Raw genomic sequence first — 16,930 nt, 5'->3', positions numbered from 1 at the left:
CCCAGTGCCTCACACATGCTTGGGAAGTGCTCTGACACTGAGCTGCAGCCCCCGCCCTCCCCACCCAACTTACACCGTGATTTTGGCATTGACTGGAGGTCCTTGCATGTGTCATTTAGTGATCTAAATATGTCATTCCTACTGCCATCCAATGGCACCTTCTCTCTGAGGAGGAGTTTCTCTTCTTTACCTTCATTTTAATTGTTATTGTAAAGTGTTTTTTTTTTTTTGTCTGGTGCATCATACATAATCAAATGTTATAATTCTTTTCGGTGCTCAACTGCCTTAGGTTTGGGCAGGGAGCCTTCCTTCAAGCTGGCATCTGCATCTGTCCTTTTCACAAGTCTTCTTGTTTGTTGATCACTTCCCAGTTTTCTGGCACAGCAGGTTTGTCCAGGCTTATCTAATAATTCCCTGCCCCAGATCAGAAAGCTGGTATTTTTCTGAGAATCCCAGGTTCTTTTTTTGTGAGAAACGGTGAGAAAAACCATCATCTGGTCTCTGGGTGTGCTTGTTTCCACTGGATGCTGTTGCATCGTCGGGTGTCCTTCATCTTTCCTTAATGCCTGCATGTACCTCCTTTCTCTGTTATTAAACCCTGCTTTCCAGTACATTATCCTATTTACTCATTCCTTCTGTGCTCAGCTGCACACAAGAGAGTTTAGAAATTACTATATCGGTACCACCACCAACAACAAACAGGTGACTAAAGTTTAAGATTCCTTGCATGCCTTTGTCTTCAGATGGAATCCTAGAAGGGAGGTGTAGTGAAAGAGCACTGAGCTTGGCTGTTTGTTGAATTGCATGTCTGTTTCCTAATGGTCTTCTTCTTGTTTCTCATTCTGATCAATTGCTAGATTTTCTTTCAGTGAAACTTTTATTTCGAGATAATTGTAGCTTCACTGCAGTCTTGAGAAATAGTATAAAAGAGGTCCTAAGTACCCTTTATCCAGTTCTCCAGTGGTAACATCTTGCAAAGCTATAGTACTGTACCATGTCCAGGAAGGTGACATTGGTGCAGTCAGGATAAAGGACAGGGATGGCTCATGCTGGCCTTCTAGAGCCACACATGCTTCTTCTCTGGCCCCAACCCCTCCTCAGTCCCTGGCAATCCCTAAACTGTTCTCCATTTCTATAGTTTTATTTCCAGAATGCATAAACATGGACACACATAGGATGTAATCTTTCATGATTGTCTTTTGTCACTCACCATGACTCCTTGGAGGTCCATCCAGGTTGCTGAGTGTACAATGGTTTGTTTATTTGTTTTTCTTTGTTTCTTTCTTAGAAACAGGCAAATCACAGATTTATTGAAAGGGTAAGTGAAAGTCACACTCCGTAAAGTGACATGGTTTTTCTGAGTGGGAGAGCCGCTCCGGCCCCCCTAGTTTCTTTTCACTGCTGACTAGCTTTCCATGGTTTACACACACCACAGTTTGTTCAGCCATTCACCCATTGAAGGACGTTTAAATTATTTCCAGTTTTAATACAAAAAAATGTAAATATTCATGTACATTTTTTCTGTGTGACTTCTTTTCTCCTGGATAAATGTCCATGGATGTAACTGCTGGGTTGTATGGTAGTTACATGTTTAATATTTGCAGAGGAACTGTACCACTCCTACTCACTCACACCTGTGTGAGTGGTCCACTTTCCTCATCACATCCTGCCAGCCTTTGGTGTAGTCACAGTTGTTGTCTTAGCTGTTCTCTTGGGTGTTCTCTTAGTTTGGGTTACTATAACACAATTCCATATTTTGTGCTTATAAACTAGAAGTTTATTTCTTTTGGGGGGGTGGTACCAGGGATTGAACTCAGGGGCACTTGACCACTGAGCCACTCCCCAGCCCTATTTTGTATTTTATTTAGAGACAGAGTCTCACTGAGTTGCTAAGTGCCTAGCCATTGCTGAGTTTGGCTTTGAACTCAAGATCCTCCTGCCTCCGCCTCCCGAGCCACTGGAAGACATTTATTTCTTATAAACTTGTCATGGAGGTTGATAGCCCAGTCTCCAGGTACTGACATAGAGGGTCATCTTCCTGGTTGTAGATTGCCGATTTATCAGTGTAAGTTTAATAGCGAAGAGGAAAAAAGGCTAAAGAGCACCCTGGCTTCTCTTTCAGAAGGGCACCAATCCCATTCATGAGCATTCCACTTTCATAACCTTATCATCTTTCAGAGGCCCTATCTTCCAATACAGTCACTCTGATGATTACATTTCACTAAAATCTAATCATCAGAGTGACTGTATTGGATGTTCAGTCAAAAAGTGTGTACTGATGCCTTGTTTGAGATTTAATTTTCATTTATTTATTGGCTGGTGTTCATGTGCTTGTATGCTACTTGTATGTCATCCTGAGTGAAATGTCTCTTCATGTCTTTTGTTCTCTTCTTTCCAATTCATTGTATGAAGCTTGTATTACTCTGATACCAAACCCAGACAAAATAGTACGAAGAACTATCGACCAACATTACTCATGAATACAGATGTAAAAATCCTAAACAAACTAATAGCAAATAGAATTCAGCAATACATAAAAAGAATTACACACCATAACAGATGTTTTTTATTTTCCTTCGATGGATTGTGCCTTTGGTGCTTTTAAGAATTCTTGCCAAGCTTGAGAGCTCAAAGATTTTCTCATTTTTCCTAAAAGTCCTACAATTTTAAGTTTTACATTTAACCCCACAATCCATTTTGAGTTAATTTTTGCATGAAGTGGGTGACATAGACCAAAGTTCACTTTTTTGCATGTAGGTGTTCATTTGCTCCAGCCCCATGGAATAAAAGGCTGCTTTCCTCTATTAAATTGCTTTGGTGCCTTTGTCAAAAATAATATCCTATGGGTCTATTTATAGACTTTCTATCATATTCCAGTGACTTGTGTGTCTCCTCTGCTGTAATATCATAGTCTGATATAGCTGCACAGTATAAGAAATCTTTATATGGGGTGAACTGATTCTTTCCACTTCTGTTTTTCAGAATTACTTTAGCTATTCTAGTCCCTTTGCCTTTCCGTATGAATTCTAGAATAATCTTGACTAAATCTATATAAAAATAACTTGCTGGTATTTTGATAGGAATCACAGTAAATCTGTGTATCAATTATAGATGTCTATGTTTTTCGTCAGTATTATATAGCTTTTAGCATATGAGTCCTACACGTTTTGTTAGAATTTTGCATAAACATTTAAATTTTTTGAATGATTGTAAATGTTTTTACATTTTCAGTCCTGGTTCATGGCCAGCATGTAAAAATCCAATTTACTTCCTGTATTCTCTTTTGATCCTGTGACCTTGCTGAGGTACCTTTTTAGTTTTAGGAGGGTTTTTAAATTTTCAAATAAATTCCATTGGATTTTCTACAGTGACAGGCTTCCATTTTAAAACAGGGATGGTTTGAGTTTTTGCTTTCAGATCTGTATGCCTTCCTGCACCCTGCCTTTTCTTGTTGTATTACACTGGCGAGAACTTCTAGCCCTGGGTTTAATAGGAGTGGTGAGAGAATGTGTTTGTTCCTTTTCCCCCCATCTCAGGAGGAAAGCCCTGAATCTTTCACTTTTAAGTGTAATGGCAGCAGTAAGCTTTTTGTAGATGTTCTTTTTCAAGTTGAGGAACTTCCCTTCTGTTCCTATTCTGAGAGGTTTTTCTTTTTTTCTGTTGTGAATAGGTATTAAATTTTCAAATGCTTTTTCTGTATCAGTTGATGTGATCTGTAATTTTTTCTCAGTAGCCTATTAATATGGTGAGTTATATTGGTTTATTTTCAAATATTGAACCAGACTCACATTCCTGAAATGAACCCCATTTTATTATGCTATATAATTCTTTTTAGGTATTGCTGAATTCTGTTTGCTAATAGTTTAAGGATTTTTGTGTTTGTATTCCTGAGTAGCAATGGTCAGTTGTTTTTTGTACTGTCTTTGTCTGAATTGGTATCATACTAATACTACCTTCATACAATGAATTGGAAAGTTTTTCCTTTCAGAATTTCTGGATAAAAATGTGTAGACTTGATATGAACTTTTCTTTACATGCTTAATAGAAACCTCCAGTGAAACCATATGGACCTGGAAGTTTTTTTTTTTTTTTTTTTTGAGTTTAAAATTCAATTCATGGGCTGGTGCTGTAGCTTAGCAGCAGAGTGCTTGCCTAGCATGCTTGAGGCACTGGGTTCGATCCTCAATACCGCATTAAAAAAAAAAAAAAAAAAACGAACAAATAAAGTAAAGGCATCCTGTCCATCTACAACTACAAAAAAAAAAAATCAGTTCAATTGAAACATATTCAGTTTCCTCAATGATTATAAGGCTATTCATTATTACCAATGAGTTACTAACAATGAATTATGGTAGTATGCATTTTTAAAGGAGTTGTTTCATTTCTTTCTAAGTTGTCATCCTTTTGTGTGGAGTTAGTTGTTCGTAGTATTTCCTGGTTAGGCTCTTGATGTTTTTAATGTGTCTGGTGATATCCTCTGCTTAATTCCTGGTTTTGGTAACTTGTGTGTTTTGTCTTTATTCTTGCTAGAGGCTTTTCATTTTTGTTGACCTTTTCCAAGAACCAGCTGCTTGTTTCATTGATTGTCTCTATTGTTTTTCTGTCTACCATCTTTGAGTTCTGTTCTAATTTTTATTATGCCTTTCCTTCTCCATTTGGATTTATTTTGAAAGCTGCTTTTTATAGCTCAGATCATGAGGTGGGAGCTTAGATTACTGACTTGAGACGTTTTCTTTTTTTTTTCTACAGTATGCATTTGTTAATATAAAATTCCCTTCAGCACTGCTTTAGCTGCAAATGAATTTTGATGTGTTTTATTTTCATTTTCATTCGGTTCACTGTATCTTTTTTGATTTCCCATGAGACTGACTTTTTGACCCATGGATTTTGAAGGTGTAGTTTAGTTTCCAGGTGTTTGGATATTTTCCTGTTATCTTTCTGTGAATTAATTTCTAGTTTGATTCCGTGTTGTATGATTTTAATTTTTATGACATGGTTGAGGATTTTTTATGGCCCAAGGTATGGACTGAGTGTCACGAACACTTGGAAAGAATGGGTATTCTGCTATTATTGGGTGAAGTGTTCTCTGTGTGTCTCTTTGTTTATTCATTGGGGTTGTCTACATCTTTATTTTTTGTCTATATGTTCTGTTGGTGATTGAAAGAGGGGTGTGGATGTCTCCAACCAGTTGTGGATCTGTCCTTTCAAGTCTATGGTCTTTGCTGGACCTACATTTGCATTTCTTTTGTTTAGTACATACATATTTTAGGATTGTTATGTGTTCTTGTAAGATTGACCCATTTGTCATTATCTAATTTCTCCGTTTCTGGTAATTGTATTTGCTCTAAAGTGAAGTCCACTTTATCTGATATTAAAAGAACCACACTTGCTTTCTTTTGTTAATACTTGCATGACCTATCTTTTCCTTTTATTTTTATCCTTCCATACTGTTAAATAGGGAGTGATTTTCTTCTATGTAGCATAAAGTCTGTCATGCTTTTTTAAGTCACTGTCAATCTGTCTTTTATTTGATGTATGTAAACCATTTACATTTAATGTAATTGATATGTTAGGGATTAGGCCTGCCATTTTATTTTTTGTTTCTTTATTTTTATTCTTTTTCATTTCTGTTTTCTTTTTCCTATTTCCCCAGGAGTTACTTTAACATTCTTTTTGCAATTCCATTAGGATTTATCTGTAATATTTTGAGTGTCCTCTTTGTATAACTTTTTAGGGGTTGCTATGGGTATTACAATATGTATATATAATATCATAGTTTTGACTACTTTTAACTAAGTATAGGAATCACACCTACCTTCATGTCCTTTTGGCTTCCTCCACTTAAAATATAATCTTAATATGTTAATTCTGTATTTAGAACCCTATAGACAGGGTTATAGTTTCTGTTTTAACTGTCAAATGTAATTCACTAAATTCAAGAAGAAAAGGAAAGTATCTATCCTTTTGTCTTCTTCTATTTTCCTGATTTTTCAAAATTCTTTCTTTTCTGTTCCTTTTCTAAAGAAAACTTCTTTTAGCTATTCTTTTATAATAGATCTGGTTGTGGCAAATTCTCTTAGCTTTCCTTCATCTCAGAATGTTAAGATTTCTGTTTTATTCCTGAAGATGTTTTTGGTGGGTATATGGTTCTGCATTTTTTTTTTTTTTTTACTTTCAGCACTTGGTGGGGTAGGGGGGCAGAAAAGTGGGGACCTGTGCCACTTCTTTTGGCCTATGATGAGAAATCCGTTGTCATTTGAATTGCTTTCCTCTTATAGATAAGGTTCTGTTTTCCTTTGGCTTCTTTTAAGATTTGTTCTTTTTCTTTAATTTTCAGAAATCTGCACATGATGAACACTGGCTTGGATTTCTCTGCATTGTCCTGGTTCAGCTTCTTGACTCTGTAGGTTTATTATGTTCCTGGCTAACTTTGGGGAGTTTTCAGCCTTTGTTTCTTCAGGTGCTTCTGCAGCACTGCCCCTTTTCTGCCATTTTATTTTTTTTCTTCATTTTTCTTCTTTTTTCATTTCTTCCTGTCAGCCAGGAAATACCAATGGTTCATTTCAGGACCCCAGTAAAATGAATTCACAATAGCTAAACTGTGGAACCAACCTAGATGCCCCTCAGTAGATGAATGGATTAAAAAATGTGGTGTAAATTCACAATGGAATATTACTCAGCCATAAAAGAGAATAAAATCATGGCATTTGCAGGTAAATGGATGGAGTTGGAGAATATAATGCTAAGCAAAGTTAGCCAATCCCCCAAAACTAAATGCCAAATGTTTTCTCTGATATAAGGAGGCTGATTCATAGTAGGGTAGGGAGAGGGAGCATGGGAGGAGTAGAAGAACTCTAGATAGGGCAGAGAGGTGGGAGGAGAAGGGAGGGGGCAGGGGTTAGAAATGATGGTGGAATGTGATGGACATCATTATCCAAAGTACACGAATGAAGACACAAATGGTGTGAATATACTTTGTGTACAACTAGAGATATGAAAAATTGTGCTCTATATGTGTAATATGAATTGTAATGCATTCTGCTGTCATATATAACAAATTAGAATAAAAAATAAAACAATGGATATTAGATTTTTAAAAAATCATACATGCTTGGTCCCTAAGGCTCTTCCTTTTTTTCTTTTAAGTATACTTTCTCTTTATTTGTTTAAATTGGGTGATTTCTGTTGCTCCATTTTTAATTCAGTAAAACTTCATTTGCAAGCCTGTCACTGTGATTTATTTGGTATTATTGTATTTATTTTGGTATTATATTTTTTAGTTATTGTATTTTTATATGGCTCTTTATTCTGTTTCTCTCCAGAGACTGTTTCTCTTCTGAGGCTTTTATGTCTTCCTTTGTTTTGAGCATACTTATAGTTGTTCACCGAAGCATTTTTTTTTTTTATTATTATGGTTGATTCATTGTCAGATAGTTCTGACCATTTCTGTCATCACAGTTTTGACATCTGTTGATTGTTATTTTTTATTCCATTTGAATTCTTCCTGGTTTCTTGCTGAGACAAATGATTTACAATTAAAACCCAGACATTTTTGGATTATATTATGGGACTCTGGGTCTTATTTAAACCTGGTATTTTTAGTGGCTTTAAAAAAAAAAAAAAAAGAGGCACACCATTCTGGCAGGAGAAGGAGCGTGTCAGACTCATTACTGCCAGATGGACGTAGAATCCAGACTTCACACTCGGCTCCCTTTGGTACTCTGGGTGTGTGACTCCTTCTTACCGCTGGGTGGGAGTGGGAGCTATTGCTCTCTTTTAGGTCTTCCCCAACACCATGGGTGAGGCCTGTTTACCATGAAGTCCTGACTTTTCACTAGGCCTCAGGCACCTCCAGGGTAAGGTGTTGAAGTACCTCATCAGAACATTTCAGGGTGGAAATCAGCTTACCCTTCCGCCTCCGATCTCCAGGCTTTGCTGGCATGAATTAGGGGGATATACAGTTGTTTTTTTCCTCTGATGGTTGACTGGCGCTGAGGAGTTATCATCTAAAAGTTTTCTGTTATTTTAGGTTGTTCCTTTCCTGTTGGCTAGAAAGAGATGTGTTGGGGCTGCTTTTTTCTGCTCCATTGGTATTTCCTGGTTGACAGCTCTTCACAGGTGTCTGGGATACATAAAGGGAGACAAACACCAATAAAATAAGCCCTGGGAACTCCCTGTCATTGGGTTGGTGGTTTCTTTGGCTCCAAGGTTTCTAGTGGGTCAGGCATCTTCTGTCTGCCTTTCACTGTCTTTTTCTGTTTTGCTTCATATTTAATGATATTTAATTATGCTTAGTGGGAAGGAATAGGGAAAAGTATGTCCACTCCATCTTCCTGAAAGTACTAGCCTCCACCCTTTTGACTGTTAATTTTGAATATATAAAAAAATTTGTGGTTAAGAAGTCAACGTACATAGCTGGGTGCAGTGGCACACGCCTGTAATCCCAGTGGCTCTGGAGGCTAAGGCAGGAGGATCACAAGTTCAAAGCCAGCCTCAGCAACTAGGCCAGGCCCTAAGAAACTCAGTGAGATCCTATCTCTAAATAAAAAAATACAAAAAGGGCCGAGGATGTGACTGAGTGGTTGAGAGCCCCTGAGTTCAATCCCTGGTACCAAACAAACAAAAAAGTCAATGTACATAAAAAGAATACTGACAAAGTTCAGTTGTATTTCTGTACTTCTACTTGATTCTCATTCACCTCTTCTAGATATGATTTTGATTAATTTTGTTTTTATTGTTTCTTTTTGCAAAATTATATAAATTGTATGTGCATAACGTACATATATATGTGCCTAAACATGTTCATGTTTCCTTTTTTAAATAATATTTTATTTATTTATTTTTATGTGGTGCTGAGGATTGAACCCGGTACCTCACATGTGCGAGGCAAGTGCTCTACCACTGAGCCATAGCTCCAGTGCTCCCTGTGTTTCTTAAAAGCTAGTCATACTATAGTATTTTTTGCCTCGTGATTTTTTTTTCATTAGACAGTATATCCTAAAAATCACTTCATATCTATTTATAGAGATCCTTCTCATTTCTTTATGCTTGTATGGTACTTTGTTGCATATATATGCAGTAGATTTTTAACCAATCTCTTATTGCTGGACATTTTGTTTGTTTCTCATGTTCTATTCTTTTTTTCAATATATTTTTTTTAGTTATAGTTGGACATAATACCTTTCTTTTTTATTTTTATGTGGTGCTGAGGATCAAACCCAGTGCCTTGCATGTGTTAGGTGAGAGCTCTATTGCTGAGCCACAACCCCAGCCCCGTGTGTTGTATTCTTTGGAAGCGTGTCTTTAAAGTCCTAGCACCTGGTTGCTGTGTTAGAGAATTAACGTATGTGTCAGTGTGTTAGGTATTGCCAAGTGTTGATTGGGTTGTACAATTTGTCCTCCCACCAGTAACATATAACAATGACTGGTTCCTTGGTATGCTTCCCCAGTAGGGCATGTTGCCAGGTTTTTGAGATTTTGCCACGTTACAGGGGAAATAGTCTGTCAGTGTAGTTTTATTTTTACCTTTCTTGTATTATCAGTGAAGTTGAACCTATTTGTTTTACCTCCATTCTTCTGAGATATTTTCACTGATTATAGTCTTCCAGTGAAGTGGAGACATCAGCCGTAGTCTTCTGGATTTCCTTGTTGCTGTGGAGAAGCTAGCTGTCAACTGACATTCCTTTCAGGGTTATCCACCTCTTTTTCTCTTTAACTGCCCTTAAGGTAGTCTGTCTGCCTGTCTTTCTCTCTCTCTCTTTTGTTGTTGTTGTTTGATTTTGTTTTTAATTTTTTATTTATGATTGTAGATAGACCCAGTACCTTTATTTTGTTTATTTACTTAAATATTTATGTGATGCTGAGGATCAAACCCAGTGCCTCACGTTTGCTAGGCAAGTGCTCTACCGCTGAGCTACAACCCCAGCCCTACATATCACCATGTTTAGATGTGGAATTCTTTTTACTTATCCTGTTTCAGATTCATTGAGATTCTTCAGTCTGAATTGATGTCTTTCATTAATTTAAAAAATACATGACCACTCACTCTTCAAATATTGTTCTTTCCCTAATTCTCACATCTGGAACTCTCATTAGGTGTGTGTTATGAAATTTCACTTTATCATCCATATCTTTAGACCTCTGTTTTGATTATGAATCCCTTTGTCACTTCTAATACACTCTGGACAATTTTTTCAGACATGGCGTTTAGTTTACTCAGTTCATCTAGGTTGAATCTGCCATTAAATTAACTCATTGAGTTTTTTATCTTCCTTCTCTTTAAGAGACAGTGGTCTCACTTTATTGCCCAGGTTGGTCTGGGACTGTGGACTCAAATGATCCCTCCTTCTCAGCCTTCCAAGCAGCTGGGATGACAGCCACGCACCACGGTGCCTGCCCTTTTGTGTAGTGTATTGTAGATCTTCTGTTTGGTTCTTTTTCAGATAGTCATTTTGAAAAGAACCTGCTCATTTTTCATAGTTACTTGTTTTCACCCACTTGTTCTAATTCCTTTTATTTCTTTAAACATGATGAATGTGCTTATTTTGTATTCTGTTTTTGATAGTTTCAATATTTGAAGCTTTGCTGATCTGATGCTACTGTATTTTACTGTGTGACTTGCTCGTTTGCATATTTTGAGATTTTTAACTGTGAATTCTTGTTTCTTGAAATATTACCCTTTGGGAATTCTGTAGATAGGATTTGCTTTTGCTAGAAGCCTGAGTGCACTATTAGTGCAGAATTGCTTTGAGCTAAACAAATAGCTTGACATGTTTGGACTGCTTAGAAAGGTGAAGTTTGACTGAAACCTATTGAAGGAGACACCTTTTATTTATGAATTACATTTCCCCCTCTTTTTTCACATCCTGAGTTCAAGACATGTAAAACCCCTGTAGGAGTAGGTTTATTTCTTGTATATCTTTACATTAATACCAAGTTTTGGGAGAGTTTCCTTTTAGACTATCTTTGGTAGGCCCAAAGCTTTGTCTTCTGAATTCTGAGCTACCAAAACGCCATAGATATCAAGGCTAAAAAGTTTACCTATCCAAACAAATATCCTCAAAGTGAACACCATGTTCACTTTTAATCTTGATTCACGAAGTTTCTACCTTCTATCTTTAAATGTGTTTTACTAAATATTCCTTACTCCCCCCACCCCAGATCATCAATGTAGTGCAGAATACTAAAAGTTTTCCAGCAATTTTTAGTAATTTCAGTGGGACACTTAGGTTGCCTGCTATATCTTCTGGTCAGGCAAGTCTATTTTAGAATTCCTGTTATAGACTGGGTGTGGCAGCACACGCCTGTAATCCCAGTGACTTGGGAGGCTGAGGCAGTAGGATCTTGGTTCAAGGCCAGCCTTAGCAACTCAGTGAGGTGCTAAGCAATTTAGTGAAAGCCTGTCTCAAAATTAAAAATAAAAAGTGTTGGGGAGGGGCTGGGGATGTGGCTCAAGCGGTAGCGCGCTCGCCTGGCATGCGTGCGGCCCGGGTTCGATCCCCAGCACCACATACAAACAAAGATGTTGTGTCCGCCGAGAACTAAAAATAAATAAATAAATATTTAAAAAAAAAAAAAAAGTGTTGGGGACTTAGCTCAGTGGTAAAGTATCCATGGAATGTGAATACATGTACATATGAATTCAGTATAATAAAAGGCAATAAATATATTAGTTCTTTATTGAACTAGATATCAGACTTAAGGCAAACTGTTGTAAAAGATGACATTGTCTCTTTTTGTCGGTTACTTTTTGTTGATTGCCAAGCACCTCCATTCAGAACTTTGAGGAATTACTACATAGTCAACAGACTTATGGTTAACTTTCAGGTTAAATTACAATTTTTGTAAAATCATTTTGGGCAAGATGGATAGTCATTTATTTGATTAAAATTTTTAGATTGTCAAGCCACTTTAAAATTACTTTTTAGAGTCATGGTGAGTTATCAATTTATCAATTGAGTTATCAATTTATGTCTACTATGTTGGCAGTACTAAAGAAGAGAGAATCACAAGTGTTGATAGGGTTGTGGAGAAGTTGGAGCACTTATGGATTGCTGGTGGGAATATGAAATGACACAAACAGTTTGGAAACCAGTTTGGCAGTTCACTCAAATGTTAAGCTTAGAGTTATCATATGACTTAGTAGTACCACTACTGGATAATCCAAGAGAAATGAAAAATATTCCCATACAAAACTTGCACGCATACATCAATGGCAGGATTATTGATAATTGTCAAAAAGTGGAAACTCCCCACATTATCCAACAGTTAATGAGTGGATGACCAAGGTATGCTATTATATGTAGTCTATTAACCATAAAATGGAATGGGATAAAGTACTGATATATACTAAAACATTATATTAAGTGAAAGATGCCCAACACAAAAACCTATAAACTATATTTTAAATGAATTGTCCAGAATAGGCAAATCCACAGAGAGAAAGTTGGCTAGTGGTTGCCACAGGCTAGGGAAGAAAGAATAGAGAAGGATTGCTCTTCAATGTGAGTTTCTTTTTAAAGTGATGAAAATGTTCTGGAATTAGACAGTTTTGATGTTTGTAGAATTTTATGAAAATACTAAAACCCACTGATTTTTATTCTTTGATGAATTTTATGATACTTGAATAATGATAGTAAATATTATGTGAAAAATACTGTTTTATAGCTTTTTATATTAAAGAACCAGTTTTCTTCAGAATGTTTATTTTTAACATAAACATTTGTAAAAAAAAAACATTTTGGTGGGGTTGTTGGGGATTGAACCCAGGGGTCTTATATATTATACTAAGTGTACACTTTACTACTAAGCTGCACCCCAACCCTAATAAAATATTTTATAGAATCATTTTATAATATATTGATATAACGTGAGATGATTTCCTAGGTAATAAAAACCAGGAAATGCAAGTTCTTAAAAAAATGTCAATTATTCTATGAGAGATTGTATCTCAAGTGGCACACTGAAGAGGAGTTGGCTGATATTTAGTTGCTCGCTTTGAAGAGGTTTCTAAGCCAAAAATATCAGTGAGTACTCAGCTTTAATTGTGTAACCATAGTGAAAATATTCCTTATGCTTTGATCTGTTTCCTATAATTTTGACTTTACATTTTGGATGTTATATCACTATTGCTTTATAATATGCTCTTAAGTCAGAATGAAATGAACTTCTTATAATTTTATTTTGTTTTAATATAGTTTGATAATACAATAAGTCTAAAATTGCCTTCTTAATAAGTAGATTAAATTTGATTATTAATATTGTTAGCATGTTTTAAAAATAATTGCCCTTTCTTGTATGTAATTTTATCAATTTACAGTTTCTTTAAAAAAATTTTTTTTTTGTAATTATAGAAGGACAGAATGCCTTTATTTTATTTGTTTATTTTTTTATCTGGTGCCAAGGATTGAACTCATTGCTTCATGTGTGCTAGGCAAGCACTCTGCCACGGAGCTACAGCCCCAGCCCCAATTTACATTTTCACTGTACTTGTCCCATTTTGCCTGCCAAGTTGTTGACAGGTTAGTTCCTCTCATTGTTAATTTTGTTAAATGGCAGGGTCTATCTTGTTAGTCACATTGTTCTACCTATATTTTATAGTGGCTGCTTTTAAAAGAAATATTCTTAGATCTGTAGTCATGCTTCTATTAATTCAGAATCTTAAATTAACATTTGAGTGTCCCATAATTGCTTATGACTAGTATTAACTAGAATATAAAATTAGAAAAACTTAAAAACCATGTGAGACTAACCTGTTACTTTGTATCTTTCCTATATCTTTTTCCAAAATGGCTGCAGCTTCTTTAGAGGCTTAGAAAGCCACTGGTTCCATCTTCGGACAGTGTTATTAGTAAGCTATTTCTTCTATTGAGAAGCTTACTTTCTAGTCCATCTCTGATGTCCGTCTCTTTGTGCTGGCTCTTTCTGGTGCCACCCTGAAGAGCTTCCTCAGCCCACCTGTCATCCATTTCATACTGTATGGCGCATTTCCTGTATGCAAAGTCCTGAGCTAGGTGCTGGGAATACAGCATTGAAGAGAATAGCCATGATACTTATTTTCTGGGAGCTTCCTTTTTAGTAGGTGAAGTAGACATTAAATAACTGGTTACAACAGTAAGTATTTAATTACAACCACCTATTTTTGTTAAGAAGGAAGATACAGCCTGCATGGGTATGACATGGAGAACAGGAGCAGGGTGACCCTGGGGAAGGCTTGTTTGAGAACATGCTGCTCTGTTGAGACTGAGGTGTAGGTGGGAACTAAGTAAGTAAAGCACTGTGGGATGGGAGGGTGAGAGAGCAGTCCATTCAGAGGGAGAGGATGCACCAAGATCCTTAGGGAGGACAGAACATCAGTGCTGAAGTGAAAAGAGGCCAGTGTCAGAATTTGTTGTAGTTCTTGTTTTATTAGTTTATTGAATGTGGGAATAATTGAAAAATCAGGATTCACATTTATTTACTTCCCCATTTGTCTCATTTGTGCTTTTTCTGGTTCAGAATCAAATCCAGGATGTCAATGTAATTTTGTCTTAGTCTTGCTGCATGCTTTCATAAAATAATATATATATATATTTAAATTAAGGAGCTATTTCCTTTATTACAATTTTATGTTCACTAAAATGAATCTACCTGTAAAATGTTTTTATTTTATAAATTTCATTTTGTAATATAAAACTTCATTTGAGTAACAGAGTTATTATTAGCAGTTCTTAGCAGCTTGTAAAGCCATGCTTTATAGAATTGATATATACTTCCCGTTGGATTTGTTAAATTGTGGCTAAAGCTGTGAAACTTATTTCCATATTTTATTAAAAAGCTACAATCATTGTGCTTAATTTCTTTATTTATTTGGGTTCATTTTAAACAAGATCACAGGTTCACAGATGAGCCTACGTGGAAAGTTTTCCATTTTATCTACAGCTGCCATTTTGAGAGCCCTTCACCCTGAAAAGGGTGTAAAAGTGATATTTTGTTGTTAATCTCATTTAATCATTGCATCCCTGTAAAATAAAATAATTCAAGAGTCAGTTTATATACTTAGAAACTTTGTTGAAGTACATATAGAATTTTAAAAATTGTGATCAACATAGTAGGCACATAATGAATAGTTGTTGAATGACTGAACACATTATTTTTACTTGCTGATAAAATACCATATGTTCAGATCTGTCCCAGCATTCATTTCTTGTTCAGTGTGGCCAACCTTATTAAGGATAGTGTAAAAATAGTGTTGCTCTGTTTTATAGCATAGTTAAAATTATATTTCTACCTGTGTAAAAATACACAAAACTGTAAATTGGTCCTATTTTTGGTAGTGCAGTGGCAGAATATATTTTTGAAAATACCCATGCTTTTTTTTTTTTTTTTTTTTACTATGATAGGAATTACCACTAAGGAAAGCAGCTACAGATCAACTGTCTCAGAGCTTTTCAAGTTATCCTAAAAGGCAGGGCTCAATACCTGGAAAATTCATAGATAGGATGCTGTGTTCTGGGCCCCATCCCATTTTAGCCAGGTGTCTATTTATCTGATCTGCATAAAAGTGGAAAAGCTGAAGAAATTATCAACATTATCAAAAACAAGGAAAGTTATGTTTTTCTGGACTTGGGTCCTTCAAGGTTAATCAGATACAAATCTATTCATTTTCATAAGAGGAGAAAGAAAACTCAAACTCAAAATTCACCATTTGTAGCATTTGCTAAATAAAGTAAGCAGAAACCTCTGAGCTCTGGGATACTGTTTTTAGTGGGACAGGAGAGAGGTTCCTGGCATTGAACCTAGGGCCTCTTGTGTGCTCAAGCAAGCATTCTGCCATAGAGCTATAACCCAGCCCTCTAGTTTACTGGTTTGTCAACTGGTGGTAATACATTGTGAGAATTAGAAACAATATAATACCTTGTAGCAACTACCATGATCATAATTGTCATTATAGTTTTGGTTATCTAGACCAATTTCAGCTTAGATTTTAGAAACAAGAATATTACACTCTTGGGCTGGGGATGTGGCTCAAGCGGTAGCGCGCTCGTCTGGCATGCGTGCGGCCCGGGTTCGATCCTCAGCACCACATACAAAGATGTTGTGTCCGCCGAGAACTAAAAAATAAATATTAAAAATTCTCTCTCTCTCCCTCTATCACTTTCTCTTAAAAAAAAAAGAATATTACACTCTTAACTATATTTCATATGTTTATGGATCATAGAGGAATAACATTTGGTTTGGTGATATTTTTCACTTTTTCCCTGGATGTTTTATTATGTTATAAAAGTAGTCACTAAAGTCCTCAGGGGTGACACGCTCTTAAGAATCTGTTCTGTGCCCAAGAGTACTTGTAAAATTTCAAGTCATTCAAGTCACTGTCTAAACACACCATTGTTTGTTATTTTAAGTTAATGTTGCTAATTTGATTTTTACTGGTTTGGTTTCTTATAATGAGAAAATCAGTTTCGGCTTTGTAGTTGTGTAAAAGTTATAAGAAGTTTACACTTTGCTGTTTTTTTTTTTTTTTGTTTGTTTGTTTGTTTTGCATTTTACTGATACCATACTAGGAAAAACATTTATGCTAACATTGAGGGGAAAATCTTCTAGAAATCTTATAACCTTAACTCATAAATTCTGTTTCTCAATCTCTCTCTTTTTTTTTTTGTGATGCTGGGGATTGAACCCACAGCCTTGTACATGCGAGGCAAGCACTCTACCAACTGATCTATATCCCCATCCCCCTCAGATTTGTTTTAATATTTATTTATTTTTTAGTTTTAGGTGGACATGATATCTTTATTTTATTTTTATGTGGTGTTGAGGATCGAACCCAGTGTCTTGCGCATGCCAGGTGGGCACGCTACCACTTGAGCCACATCCTAGCCCCCCCCCTCAGATTTTTAATGCGTGTGTATCTGCTCTACATGTTTTCCACATTGATTATATGGACTTG

General features: G+C 36.0%; 3 protein-coding genes across 3 annotated transcripts in view; all 3 read left to right on the top strand.

Moving 5' to 3' along the window:
- LOC308652730 (uncharacterized protein) overlaps positions 1–6,468 on the top strand; it is a gene marked incomplete at its 5' end in the record, with an annotated part of 30,700 nt that extends 24,232 nt beyond the window's left edge. Inside the window, one exon of the mRNA XM_081300753.1 lies at positions 6,338–6,468. Coding sequence (XP_081156879.1) covers positions 6,338–6,407 — 70 coding nt within the window. The 3' untranslated portion in view covers positions 6,408–6,468. The remainder of the gene's footprint in view (positions 1–6,337) is intronic.
- Positions 1–16,930, top strand: part of LOC308653702 (peroxisomal bifunctional enzyme-like) — a 196,165-nt gene that overhangs the window by 54,416 nt on the left and 124,819 nt on the right. The gene's annotated exons all lie outside the window — the stretch shown is intronic.
- The window catches only part of LOC308652729 (serine/threonine-protein kinase PAK 2-like), a gene marked incomplete at its 3' end in the record, with an annotated part of 268,563 nt that overhangs the window by 171,779 nt on the left and 79,854 nt on the right, over positions 1–16,930 (top strand). The window lies entirely within an intron of this gene.

Source organism: Spermophilus citellus (assembly GCF_964194105.1).
Source record: "Spermophilus citellus genome assembly, chromosome: 7".
In the NCBI taxonomy this organism is placed as follows: Eukaryota; Metazoa; Chordata; class Mammalia; order Rodentia; family Sciuridae; genus Spermophilus; species Spermophilus citellus.
Note: the sequence above shows the minus strand (reverse complement) of the source record. Positions and strands in the feature narration are given on the sequence as shown.